Source organism: Coturnix japonica, chromosome 1, assembly GCF_001577835.2.
Source record: "Coturnix japonica isolate 7356 chromosome 1, Coturnix japonica 2.1, whole genome shotgun sequence".
Taxonomy (NCBI): domain Eukaryota; kingdom Metazoa; phylum Chordata; class Aves; order Galliformes; family Phasianidae; genus Coturnix; species Coturnix japonica.
In genome coordinates, this window is record NC_029516.1 from 61,102,005 (window position 1) to 61,116,681 (window position 14,677).

The 14,677-nt window shown below is 40.8% G+C and overlaps 1 protein-coding gene across 19 annotated transcripts in view; it reads left to right on the forward strand.

The window, feature by feature from the left end:
- Positions 1-8,577: 8,577 nt before the first annotated feature.
- C2CD5 (C2 calcium dependent domain containing 5) overlaps positions 8,578-14,677 on the forward strand; it is a 67,666-nt gene continuing 61,566 nt past the window's right edge. For 10 of the 19 annotated variants that reach the window (XM_015869544.2, XM_032446120.1, XM_015869561.2 and 7 more), the window contains exons 1-3: positions 8,580-8,775; positions 12,482-12,568; positions 14,437-14,608. In XM_015869544.2, the coding sequence (XP_015725030.1) occupies positions 8,686-8,775; positions 12,482-12,568; positions 14,437-14,608 (349 nt within the window). In that variant the 5' untranslated portion in view covers positions 8,580-8,685. Of the gene's footprint in view, positions 8,776-12,481; positions 12,569-14,436; positions 14,609-14,677 lie in introns of all 19 variants that reach the window. The other 9 variants (XM_015869571.2, XM_015869589.2, XM_032446125.1 and 6 more) reach the window with 4 other exon arrangements.

Consider the following 14,677-nt stretch of genomic DNA (forward strand, 5'->3'; position numbering starts at 1 on the left):
AAGTTCTATATGAGCCAGCACTGTGCTTGCAGCCTGAAGAGCCAACTGTATCCTGGGCTGCATCAAAAGAGGGGTGGCCAGGATGGCAAGGGAGGTGACTGTCCCCCTCCACTCTGCCCTCATGACACTCCATCTGGAGTAAAGCATCTAGGCCTTGAGCCCCCAGTACAAGGAAGACCTATGGCTGTTAGAGCTGGTTTAGAGGAGACCACAAAGATGATCCAAAGGCTATAGAGCTCCTCTCTTATGAGGAAAGGCAACGGGAGCTATGTTTGTTCATCTTAGAGAAGAGAAAGCTCCAGGAAGACCTGACTGTGGCCTTCCACTACCTGAGAGGAGCTTATAAACAAGAAGAAAGACTTTTTACATTGTCTAATAGTAATGGGACAAGGGGAAACAGTGTTAAATTAAAAGAAGGGAGATTTAGCCTGATCTGGTGGTTGGCAACCCTGCCCACAGCAGCGAGGTTGGCCTTTTCACATCCCTCTCCAAAGTTCAACTGCAGTATTCAAGACCAGCATTAATACAGATGGGGATTCCTTGAAAATAACTCCTGGGGTCTCTGCAGCTTCTGCCCATGGACTGGGAGCTGGGTTAGGCTTGGGCCCAGGCCCTCAGCCCTCACCTGAGAGCAGTGGTAAACTGAATGCATCCAGCCTTGCAGTGTACACCTCATGTCCCCACCCTGCTGGCTTGTCTCGACTTTTGACCTGCCTAGTTAGCATAGACCAGCACTCCATGGACTCAGCAATTCTTGCTTGGGTGCTTTGGAACTTCATACTGGTGGGTGGTGTCATTGTCCTTGCCTGCCTTGTTGTTACCCTTACCTCCTGGCTTGCCTAAGTAAGGTCTGTATTCTATTTTCACATGCTGGAAAATATTCAGTAGTTTTACAGTTATGTTACATTTGTCTCCTTTTCTGTCCTTCTTTGAGCTGAGTTGTGCTGTGGAATAGAAGAGACAACTGCCAAATGGCATGGACCTGCGTCACAGGAAGGTCAGGCTGCATGTCAGGAAAAGGTTCTTCAACAGAGGGTGGTTGGGAATGGAAAAGGCTCTCCAGGACCCCAAGCTTTCCAAATTAAGTAGTGTTTGGGCAACACCCTCAGACACAGGGTTTGGATTTTGCATACTCCCGTGCAGAGCCATAAACTAGACTTGATGACCACTATGCATTCCTTCCAACTCAGGATATTCTATGATTCTATAAAAATCATTACATTTAATTATCAATATTTCATAGGTTGTGTCGTTCATAATCATCTTTGTTAATAAGATCAAAGCAGTACCTTCTTCAGCTAACAACACAGCCTAATGTGATGATCATAATTCTCCTGTACGTAAAAGGAGCAAAAGTACAGAACAAGCCTGAGAAATGTGATTTTTTTTGTACTTTGAAAGGAGTTTCAAGACTCTGTCTTCATATATCAAAAGCTCCATAAATTGCTTTTAACAGGGTCAAATGCTGCATTGGCCACAACCTTGTCAAGAATGAATTAAGATGGTACTCAGAACAAGCACAGATAACAGAGATCAGGATTCTACTTTTAATTAGCCAGGTTTTACTCGACACAAGTTTTTACTTAAAGAATCAGGCGCTAAAAGGAACAAATAGGAAGAGTTTGCTATAATGGCTAGTAATCAAGAGAATGAGATGGATTAATTCACAGTTACACACGCCTGTACTGAGATCACCAATCTTCCCTGATTTCTGTACCTCATAATGCAGTTACGAGCACCAAGACTGTCAGATTTTCATTTTTTTTTTTTTTTTTTTTAAAAGAGTGCTTTGTGGGGCTTCAGTTATCCTGCAACTCTTGCACTACTTTGGTTTTTTTCTGTGAAGGACAAACTTCCCTCTCATCCCAGCATGAGTGCAGGAATGTATATAGAAATCAAGATTCTGATAAATAAATCAGCATATTGCCTTGTTAGAAGCATTCATCTTGGCTGCTCCAATAACCCATCAGCCACAGATAACAATCTGTTCTGCACTGGACTTCCATGTAACTTTATACACAGCATAAGATTTTATCACTAAGCCCATCCAGCTCTGCTTCCTGAACCAGCAGCACCGTTCTCTCACCATATCACAAAAGACATAGTGCCCCCTCCCAGTAGAAAACACAAAATGAACTTGTAACTTCTAGCTGCGGCTGTCTGCCTGCTCCCGCTCTCTCAGAGCCCTGAATAAAGAGGAGATGGTTTCTTCTGTTTGTTCATTCTTTATCACAGCAAGCCTGAAGAGAGGTTTTCTGCCTAGCTTGTGAAGTGCTTCATCTCTCAGCAGTCACAGTTCCCTCTTCCTCATTCACATGATGTGTCATGAGCACTTTGTGAAGCTGAGCTTGAACAACATTTTCTACAGCAGTAGAATATACTTTTCACAACAGGGTGGATGGTGGTAGAAAGTGAATTATAAGGATGTTACAGTTTAAGCTTCTAACTCCACCAGCCTGAGTTAGGAGCTTAGTTTTTATACTTACTATGTACTAATGGGGGAGAGAGAATTCAGATCAGGAGCCTCCCTGTCTCCTTTGGCTTGGCACGAAAATTAAACTCTCTTAAAATAAACAAGGTGAAAGCTGCTGTCAGTTGTTTTGACAGTAAATTAACATCACCGCGGTGTAGGCACAGGGCTGCATTCTTCACTTGTGTAAGAAGCTGAATGTTGCATGTTGCTGAAAACAGAACTCAGCAAGTTCGTTCCACGAATTTGGGTTTTTATTGTTTAAACGTTAGAAACTTTAATGTTTAATAGCTCACAACATCATGTCTATTCCAAATGGAACACAAGAAGCAAAAGCATCACATGGTTATTAAGAACTGCATGCACTCCAAGTTTCAGAATACAAAGATTTATTGTTTTACTTGTAATCCAATTTAATCTCTTTAATGCACCAGGAAATAGCTTGCATATCTCATGAAGGATTTTGAAGACTACTCTACAGATAGTTGATGTGGTTACTGTCCCTAAAATATCCTCCACCTAGGCAGGAAGATTTGATGAGGGTTTGTGGACCCTTTCCTGCTGTACAGCTGTTGGCAAGACAAACTGCAAGGACCATAGCTGCTGCAAGGACCATGGCTCTAATAAGCATTAACCAACATTTCAGGACCATCAACTTTGATCCTGACAGCAATTTCAATACATGAATATACCTGTCCATTAGTATTTCATTCTATCTGTTCAGGTCCCATTCAAAAAAAATGTATTATGTTCATACAAGAAAAAGGAAGACAAGATACCAACAATGTTAAAGACAAGAAAAACCAGCAAATATAACAACTCTAACATCTGTGAAAGTCTAACACAAATTACAAGCAGTTAAACATTTCATTTGACTCAACCTTTAGGAGGACCAAGTCACTGAATGACTATCTTCTAATGATATAAATGCTAGTGCTAACAATTACATTTAATTAAATTATTAACTAGGTGTTGACTAATTAACTAGGGCTTTGTATGTTTGAAGTACATTGAATAGCTGTTATTATTGTACTGCTTGTAACTTAATATCTTTCCTAGAGCATGTGTACACAGGATTCTGCTGCAATCTCTGTGAACTGATATCCCAGTTATGCCATTGCCACTCATTGCTCTTAAAATGCACAAAGCCGTGTGCAATGTTATTTCTCTTACAGAAGTAGAAGAAAGATAAATGATATCCAATTACCAGCTGAAAACATGACATCAGCTCCAGTTGCTTGATTCTCCCAGTAGGTAATTGCATACATTCTCATGTTAGTGAATATTTATTTTATCCAGTTTCTTTCAAGTCTATCTGGAAATTGAAATCTTCATGCAGCAATAATAGCATGAAATGGAAAATTTTAACACCATTAAATTATTTTTAATATTGTTACAAACTGCTTGATATGGACCAAATCCCAGACTGCTAAATTCAACAGGAAATTGTTACTGATTTGACTGGACTGACGAAAAGATGTCATGTTCAAAAAAATAAAATGCTGAGATTTTTCTTCCAAAGGAAATACTTTCATCCAACATCCAGGAAACAAATGTACATAAACAACTCAGAAATACAGTTTTTGGTCTGAGGCATAACTGAGCTTATTTTTACCCTTTAAAAGTAAGCCTTGAAAATATTTCTTGGCTACTGTTCGTCCTCAAAGGCCATAGAGGTTTTACTCAATTCACTAGGTCTACAATAAAAATAGTATTTTAGAAATCACAGGAATTAAAAGAAAATAGTTTTCACAGAATCACACAGAATTGTAGGGGTTGGAAGGGACCTCTAGAGATCATCGAGTCCAACCCCCCTGCCAAAGCAGGCTCCCTACACCACGTCACACAGGTAGGCGTCCAGGCGGGTCTTGAATATCTCCAGAGAAGGAGACTCCACCACCTCCCTGGGCAGCCTGTTCCAGTGCTCCGTCACCCTCACTGTAAAGAAGTTCTTAAGTTTTCACTGAGTAAGCTTTTTCTCATTCATAATATTAGCATATCCATCTGGATCCAACTATCTGTTCTGTCAATAGCACGGTGCTTTTATTTCTTGGCTATTTTTAACTTTAAAAATCAACTCCAACATACTGTCACCTTTGAAAGACCAAATGAGTTCTGCAGTCAGTTCCTGTGTAATACAAAGGAATAGATTATGTTATCATATATCACCAGTGTCAGATCAAATTAATTCCCTTAGCTTGAGAACTGTTTTGAATAGATTCTGGACAAAAGTAAGGTATGTGATACAATGAATAGTGTACATTGGAAGTTTAATTCCATGAGGGAGATAACTCATTATGATAATCTCATTTTTACATACTAGAGTATCAAGATTAAAAAGTATTATTGAAAGAAGTAGCTTTAGGCAAAGCAGAATGAAGCCAGTAAAACTGAGCTCATTACAACCTCCCCAAGTGGGTGTGTGTGTATCTATATACCTATTATCTACCTAACACCCATGATACAACACTCCGGGCATTGTAAAAAGCTATTTTTGGACTGTTGTCCTGTAGATTTCAGCAGATAGCTTTGGAACATGCAGCTTTACAGAGAAACGCTGGCTTTTTCCCAGCAAACAAAAACCAGCACTGCAAAGTTTTATCTCTGGATAGCAGTTGACAACTATTACTGTAGTGTCTTGTTACAGACACCACTCAGCACAGCAACTGCAGGAGAAACAGAGCTGGTACCTTCTGTGAATGCCACCATGCAAAAGCAAATGTACCTTTAAGTAGATTCCTGACGAATTACTCACAACTTTATTGCCCTTATGATGAGAATAGATCTTGAAGATTTCTATGGATGTCCAAGCCTGCGTACTGTAGGCTTAAAGTATATTCATTACATCAAACATTTCCCTAAACAGCAGGAAATCTAATATTTTTTTCAGATGTCTCAAATAGTTTATACATTCTGGGGCTCCGGCCAAATTCTTGCCAGAGTCCCTTCTACCTTTCCCTTTCCGTAAACTCCTGTTGGCCATAGGGAACTGGAATGTTATTTGCATGAGATGTGTTAAGTGACAGGCTAATTTACAAGAAAACAGGTCTCCAGTATACACCAGTATAGGAAGTCATCAACCTTATGATAGACATAACACACCAAGCAGGTTTCTTAATGCATTAGATTTTGTCTAACCGATCCTTTCAAACAGCTAAGAAACAGATTTGAACTGGTTCTCCAAGAGTTGTGGGTTTTTTTCTTCATTTCTTGTTTTTTGTTTGATTACTATGATTTTCATTTGTAAAGACGGGTCCTTAGACAAATTTTAGAGAAGTATGTACCACATCAATCTTTGCATTTCATTATCCCACATAATGGGAGAGGCACGTTCGCTAGGAAACACTGGTAAAGCTGCCCTGGAACACCGCCTCCTGTCTGAGAAGTTTAAAGAAAACGTGATCTGTTTGGAGAGTCTTCAGGGGAAGCTGAGAAGAAATGTTCAGACACATAAAAGAAAGACCTGCAAAGACTGGGAAAAAAAGTTTTTGTTTTTAATTTGTTCAGAATCATGGAATTGTAGGGCTTGGAAGGGTCCTCTAGAGATCATAGAGTCCAACCCCACAGCTAAAGGCAGTGTCCCTACAGTAGGCTGCACAGGTAGGCATCGAATCTATAAAACATCCTTTTAAAAATGTTGTCTGAGTAAAAGGAACAAATATTCATTCTCTCTCATTATCTAAGAGCTGGGATTCCACATATGAATCAAAAGTTCAACATTAAACTCAGAACGTTTTTCTGTATAGTAGTGAAGCTGTGGATCCTATTGGCCCCAGTCAAATAGCATGACAGCTTACTTAGAAGTATGTGTATCAGTTACAAGCAATCTAAGGGTCTTCTAATATTTCTGAAGGGATAATCTGTTACCTAGGTTTAGTAGGTGAGACAAGAACAGATTTGTATTTCATCTTGAAATGCTCATTTTGAACTCTAGACTATTTTGTATTGGAAAACAATTAGATGAATTGTGTGGGAAGACATGAAAAGCCTTTAGGAGCCAGGAGTGCTGCAGTTTATCTGGAACCTGCCTGGATGAGCCTATCTCTTTCAAGATATTCCCTTGACTGCTTCCTTAGCGCAAGCACCAGATAGAATAATGCATGAATCATCTAAGGATTGTCCTAAACTGTAGCTATTTTATTTACCAAGGGTGTAAACCAGGACAGGTACTCACTGTCCATTGGTCAAACTGCTCAACCTCAGGTGAGCATTAAAGAACTCCAGAGGTTTTGTTCACTGTTCAGTAACTAAAGAGAGACTTAAAAAGAACCTGGCCTCACATAAATGTTTTTCAGAGTCACCTACCTACCTCTGAAGAGATAAAACTAAAGTAAACTAGTGCTCTTTTCCTTACAGTGTACTGGACAGTTTCAATCTTTATCTTCTTAATGGGCTAAAAATGTATTCTTCCAAATTAAAGCAAAAATTGCCAAGCTTTCCCAGTCTTTAGGATCTAAAAAACCACTCTGCATGTCACAAGATGTATTAAAGTCACAGTAAGCACACAATGTTTCCTAAAAACTGACACATTTAAATTTATTTAGCAAATAAGGGGGGGGAAAGTGTTTTTGCCAGAAAAAGAACATGCGACAAAGTTTGTTTTTACTTTGCTCCTACTCATTTATAGTCAAGAACTCAGTTTACACTTCCTGAATCTAGGGCGACAGTGCAGTGTACATCATGAATCAGTGAAGGCCAATATCTACCAAAGACTAGAGAACTGTTTTTACTTTTTGCCATCACACCCTCTGCTGGTCACTTTCTAATCCTGTAGAAAAGCTAAAATACAGGAATGCCTGTTTACAAGCAATGTACAGAATTAATGGCCTCCCCTCAAGGTTCCACTATTAAGGACCCAGCATCCACATCCTATGCCATTCAGAAGATTTTACACTACATTCAATTTGCTATAATGGCTTGAATGCTGTTGAACAACTGGAATATGTTTGATGTACTGCTAGTGAGTGCTTTTCACTTCAATCTAATCCAAAAGAAACACCCAGTCCATGTGCTGTGTGATCGCTCCATTTTGTGAGTGAGGACAACACTTAAAGGTGATAACAGAAGATTCCACTAAAAACAGCAGACTTCTGGTCTAAACCACACCCACACCATTTGTGGTGTATTTTCTGGCTTCGATTCCCTTCCAGGATCTCAGCTCTTTATTGCTGTTCTGACCTGGAAGTAATTCCACTGAAATAAGGATGCATAAAGAAATACATATCTAGCCTGCTCATCATTTCCTCAGGTTTGCTGGATTCCAGCAGCAGTACGAATGGAACCTGAGATACCTTCACAATAAACTGAGAAAGGGAAGTGCCATCTATGCTGATGAGACAAAAAAACATATAGCTGGAAGGCAAATAGCCTAACAAAGGTCCACGCCTTAATTTGCTCTGCTGCACACTTCTGCACTTTGTTCATATGGTTGGTGCTTTCAGTATCACAGCCTAAATCATAACATTATTTAGTCTTTTGTAAGATTAGAAAGAGAGGGGAATAATCCAACCAGATCTCGCACTTGGCTCCACGTTTGGGGATAGCTCAGCCCAAGCACAAAGGCTCTTTATATCCCCTGGATATCTGGATATCCCCTGGAGCTGGAGAGGACCCACGAGTCCCAGTGCCACCCAGTTCAGCAGCCTCAGGCCCCCACCAACAGACACACCTGTGGCTTTGTCTCCCTAAGCTTCCCCTGAGCTATTTCCTAAACAAAGAGCTTTTCAGGCATCAAGAAGTCAATACCCGGCCACATGAACCATATCAAATCCTATTTCTGATAACTAAATTCCATTTAATCTATTCATGATCCCTCAATTCCCGTAAATATTTTTCTTCTGATTAACAACAGCGCACCCACGGCACTGCAGGGGCCCTCAGCAGATCCTTCCTCTCCTCTCCCAGCCCTCGGCCATCCATGACGGCTCTCACACATCGCTGGCGCAGAACCCATCGAGGAGCCAGCGCTGCCATCGCATTAAGCCCCTCACAGCGAGGACGCCATCTTGGCAGCGCAGCGCCTCAAGCGCCGAGCGGGGGCATCGCGCACCCCTTTCCTCCCGCCCGGCCGAGCAGTGGAGGCGGGCGGCGACAGACCGTTGCACGGTGTGACGCATGCGCGGCCGCTCCGCCCGCCCCCACGGCTGGGCCGTGCCGTTCCATGGGACGCGGGCGGTTGTTTTCTCCCTGCGGCCGGCGGGAGGCGGAGGAGGAAGATGCCGGGGAAACTGAAGGTCAAAATCGTGGCTGGCCGCCATTTGCCGGTGATGGATCGCGCTAGCGACTTGACCGACGCCTTTGTGGAGGTTTGAGGGAGAGGAGGGATGCGGGGACCCGGGGCGGGTGGGCCGCGTTCCGCTGTGCTGCCCGTGTCGTTGGCTGCGGTGTCTGTAAAGCGGCATCTGGGTGTGATTGTTAGTTGACAGCCCTGGGCAGCCAGAGTGTCTTTTCACCTGCTCTTTTCAGCCTCTGACTGAGGGTTGTTAACGAGTGGCTCTTGTTAACATGCCAGCCCCAATGCAATCCGTTTTGGGATTCGGTAGATGAGTTGTAACAGAACAAAGCTGTCTGGTCACTTATATCTCTGAATATAGGATGCGCAGAGTGACTGTACAGGTCCTCTTTTAAGGCTCTTATGTATATTTTCAATTAAAAGTATGTGAAAAGGTAGCGTTTTCAAACAGTTTTTATTGAGGACGTACCTGATGTAACTTACATGCTTGAATTACACCAGAAGTATCAAATGCAAACCTTTTTTACAGTCGCAACTAACAGACCCATACGGACTGTTTATAGAATCACAAAACAGTTTGAGTGGAAGGGATCTTAATGCCCCTCCAGTTCCAACCCTGTGCTGTGGGCAGGGCTACCATCCACCAGCTCAGGCTGCCCAGGGCTCCATCCAGCCTGACCCTGAATGTGATGGGGCACCCACAGCTTCTGTGTGCAGCAGTGCCAGTGCCTCACCGCCCTCTGGGTAAAGAATTTCTTCCCAACATCCAACCTAAATCCTCCCCTCTTTTAGTTTAAACAGTTCCTAGGAAGGGACTGAAAAATGAGCTGATGAGGGCCTTTTGCTCAGTGGCAAAAGCATCACAAATAGCTCTAGGGCAATTCCACAGTTTGAAAAGCCATACCTTCAGGACACAGAGTTGTTCAGAAATGGAGTCATACGCAAATGTGCGCCTGTGCTATAAATAGTCATTGAAGGTTGGCACAGTAATGGGATCCCGATAGGAAAAATGTCATTCAACAACTGTTCACATTGAAAAACTGGAATCTCATCAGTAAGTTCGTCTTACAGAGAGATTCACTTGTGGCTTTGAATCTGATTAATAGGCAGACTACAGCACTTATTGTGTAGGAAGACAAGAGGCAGAGTAGGAAGCACAGCCCTGCTGTCAATTGGCCACTTCTAAGCTGCCTTGGGAAGATGCAGCCCTCTCCTCACCTGTTGGTCACTTGTTCCCAACCTTTCACCATCTTTCTCTACCACCCCTACCTGCAGTGCCAGTAGCTTTGTAGTGAGGCGTATGTAGAAACACATCTGGCTAAAGCTGGCTCAACAAAAAGAAAAAAGGGTGAGATTTTCAGCATTATCTGTTTGCTTAGCTGGGTTAACTAAGGCTCGGCTTCAAGAATGTCTTGGCATAAATAAGGCTGAGGAAATTTGTAGATGAGGCCTTGCTTTTAGGGCCAGTACTTGGAAAACAAGTTCCGTGTGGGAAGTACCCTTTTCACATGTGGAGCGGTTCTGGCTGTGGGCAGAACGTGTCCAAATGAGATTAAAGCTGTCATTTTGTTTTTCAGCGTAAGGTTGCCGAAACCTTTGTGTTTAAATAAAAAATGACAAGCGTATTGAAGTGCTAATTGTTTGCTAGCATTTAATTTCCTTCTTATGTATTGTAATGTAAATCTAGAATTAGAAAAGAAAATGATGAAAGACTTGGAAGTGGTGACTTGTTTCAGGTTATGTATAATTTGGATTTAGCCGGCACATGTGGTCTGGAACAAATTAGCACAACTTCTCCTGCAGCTGTGCTGCTAAATTTGTACAATGGACAGCAGTGCGGGCCATTACCTCTTCTAGCTTTAATGATCTGGCTGGAATACTGGCTGAGTTTCCTTAGAGCTGCCTGAGGCTCTCAGGGAGCTCATTTACTCCCAAGATAACCTGTAAAATTAGGCTGGGTGGAGCTCTGTGCTGTTGCGTGTTGGCAGCTTCCACATAAAGTAGCTCTGCTAAACTAGTGTAATTATCACCGTTGTACTGCTTGATGTGATGGATACAACACTCAGATAGGTGTGCTGTGTCTATATGCCTTTAATCTGAATCCACGTTTTGATAGCTAGGTTATTATTATTTTTTAAGCTGACGGCGCTTCGCCTTGTGCTTTCATATCGCTCTGACTTTTAATTTCAAAGCTTACTTTCAAAATGGGATATTTTCCTAAAGCATTACTGTTCCTTGAATCAAGTCCAGGTCCTCAATAGAACTTTATGGAGTTCTGTTGCTTGAGGTGTGGTGATGTGTACAGAGATCAGAGGGAACTTATAGATCAGTTTTGCAGTCTTCAAGGACATTCATTGCAGCCTTTCAATACCTGAAGGGAACTTGCTCCCAGGAGGGGAGTAAACTCTTCGAAAGGGCTGACAGTAGCAGGACTAGGGGAAATGGTTTTAAGTTGAAAGAGGGAAGATTTAGGTTGGATGTTAGGGGGAAGTTCTTCACTAGGAGAGTGGTTAGGCCTGGAAACAGGCTGCCCAGGGAGGTTGTGGATGCCCCGTCCTTGGAGGTGTTCAAGACCAGGTTGGACGGGCCCTGGCAACCTGATCTAGTAAAGGTGTATGTTTGGTGGCCCTGCCAGGCAGGGGGTTGGAACTACATGATCCTTGAGGTCCCTTCCAACCCGGGTCATTCTGTGATTCTGTGTGATTCTGAAGTACTGATTATTTTGAGAGGAACCATTTGCAGAACTCCCAAGAGTACACAGCAGTTTGGAATGAAAGCTACAGTGAAATAAAGCCCCCTGGATTATGCAGCGTGGCTTCTTGGTGCATAGACCAGCACAGAAATTCTGTTTGTGATTGTGGTCCTGAAATAGATTCCTGCAGATGCCAAGTAGAGAGTCCTGAAATACACACCTTTAACTGCTTGTTAGCCTTAATCAATAGAAGTATGTAGAATATTTAATCTTCGTTACAAAAGATTAGAGGGGGTACATAGATAGATAGTTCCCTCTGTCTTGTTGCTGATAGGCCTTCTGGAATGTTCTGTAACAGGGGAGGACTAGAAACTGTGAAGGTGCTTGTCATTGCTGCTATGAATTCAGGGATGTGTGTTTGGCATTGGGTAACAGTAGGTCAAGACAGTATGCTTCAAGAAATAAGCTCACTAAAGCTACCATTTTATTTCTATATTTCATTTATAGCTTGTTAATGAAGCTGTTTAATGAATCCTAGGGAGAACAGTAATGAAACCTAAACTATCATCCCTGAATCGCCATCCCTGGTTGTGTTTAAGAGCCATTTGGATGTGGTGCTCAGGGATATGATTTAGCAGAGGGTTGTTAGAGTTAGGGTACTATGGTTAGGCTGTGGTTGGACTTGATGATCTTCAAGGTGTTTTCCAACCTGGGTAATTCTATGATTCTATGGTCAGTGCTTAGGTGGAATAGTTTTGCATGAAACATTTCTAAACAGAAGGCAATGTATTGCTGAGACGGTGTACTGAGTGACCACAAGTGGGTAATACAAAGTGCTATTTTAACACTGATATGACTGAGGAGAAGAAGAAATGATGGGAGAGGCTCATTGCACATGTTGGTGTTAATGTGACGTTACTTACTGATAAATGTACATTGGTGCAAAAAATAAATCTCCTTGAAGAGAATGTGTTGATGTTATTAAAATATGTGTTTGAAATTATTTTCAAGTAAAGATTTGATGCATAACTCGTGTTCTAAATCTATTCATTAATGTTTATTTTTTAATAATTGTTTGTATTTTTAGGTAAAATTTGGAAATACAACCTTTAAGACAGATGTATACCCAAAGTCACTTAATCCTCAGTGGAATTCTGAATGGTTTAAATTTGAAGTAAGTATTTTCTAAGAGGTTACCTGTGTCTACATGGATGTCTTGGATGAAGTAATATCCCTTTAGGCAGAAAAATGTTTTGGGCAGTGAAGGTAATTCTGTTTAAGTCCATGTGAAGCCATTCAGTAAATCTGTTTATGGTCAAATCGTATTTGCCAATGGTGTCTCATTGGCTTTTTATTTTATTTTATTTTATTTTTTTAGATTCTTAATAAATACTTGGCAGATGAGATCAAACTCAAGTGCTGTGACAGAGGTAAAAGCTTTATCTGTTAGGCTTTCAGGTATCAGGATGGGTTTGCTCCTTTTCCTTTTTTTTTAGGAGTAATTTTCAGTAAGGAAAGTTAGCTGGTATTTGGACTGTTACTTTGGCTGGAGAAAGTAATGCACTTGAAAAAGAAAATAGAGAATTTATATAAAAAAATGAAGAAACAAAGTGTTTGCACAACAGTTGCCTGATGCTTTCTTTCTCATTTCCTTATGTAATAACGGGGACACTTGACGTTCTCCCATCACTGCTTGTTCCTTTGAAGGATCTGATTAGTTCATTTTAATGAACTGAATACATTAGTACCATAGATACTGTAAGTGTCCTTTGACATTCTGCCCTGAACTACTGTTTACATATTTATTTTTTTTGTTATTGCCTTTTCGTTCTCCTTAAAAAAACAGTGTACTGGTGTGTAGAATTAATTGTTAAAATATTTGAATGTACAGTACTGATTTGTTTATAGTGTTCTAAGAGACTGTCCCAGTATAAACATGTTTGCAGATACATGTAGAGAGTGATGTTAGAGCAAGTACGAATCGGTAAGCTTAGGCAACTTACTGATTGATGTGAAATCCTTGTTGAAGTACATCTCATAATTGCAGTCTGTGTTTATTAAGAAAGCAGTGTTATGATGTTCAGGTTGACTCAGTTCTTGTAGTTCTCTCTTTTTTTTTTTTTTAAATTAATCAGTTCCTTAGGTCTTTTTATTCTTCTGGGAGAGGAAAAAATTAGCTGAACTGTAATGGAGGGCTAATTCTCTTACTACAGGAAAAGGTTTTCTTTACAATAACGGAAGTCTTAGAAATCTTTTTTGCATGGAAAAATGGATTTGGGAAAGGAAAGAGCCAAAAAGCAACAGTGGAAAAAAATAATAAATAAATCAGATTTCCACATTTCAATTAGCTGAAAAACACTACTTGCTTAGAAAGTCGCAAGTGTGCGTGTGTGTGTGTAGTTTGACCTTCTGGCTACACTATGTTGTAATTCTACAAACACTCCCATGAGTTTTCCCATTACATTTAGCAAACCTGGTCCTTACTTGGTGGTGTTGGGCGCAAAATGTAGGAGAATCCTGTATATCCTAAAACACAGCCTTTTGTCTGAAGATGGGTTTTGGTGTTCATTTAGGAAAGTGCATGTCTGAAGTTACTTTATACAACTCATAGCAAAACAATCTTATATTCGTTCTAAACCACAGTTCAGTGTTGAAGTGTGAGGGCGTAACTTCAGGGTGTCATAGTTCTCTGAGACTTCTTGTGTTAAATTTTCATATTTTATTGTGAAAAGTATACATATTGTGGGGATGGATAAATATTTTGACTTAAAATAATGGGGAATTTTGAAATATGCTGCCAGTATAATCTTTTTTTCCTTGTACTTCTCCCAGTGATAACTCTTGTTCCAGGTTTTCAGCATTATATGAAGGGCAAAATAAAAAGAAGGCATTGTTTAGATCCAGGAAGTAGGAATTAGATTTATCTGTGTCACGTCTCTGTACACAACTGACTCACCTCTTACTATGCTTGTTTTTCCAGAAGTGTTCCCCTCCTTTTTTCTTTTTTAAATATTCAAATTCCATGTCAATATTTGTTTCTAGGTAGATGACGAAGAGCTACAAGATGAACCTCTCCAGATCACAGTTCTTGATCATGATACCTACAGTGCTAATGATGCAATTGGCAAAGTATACATTGATATTGATCCCTTGCTGTATAGTGAAGCAGCTACGGTTATTTCAGGATGGTTTCCAATTTATGATACCATCCATGGTAAGATTTGCTAATTTAAAATAATGTTGTTTTCCTTGTTGCTTTCTGTAAGCAGCCTTGGAAATGTGT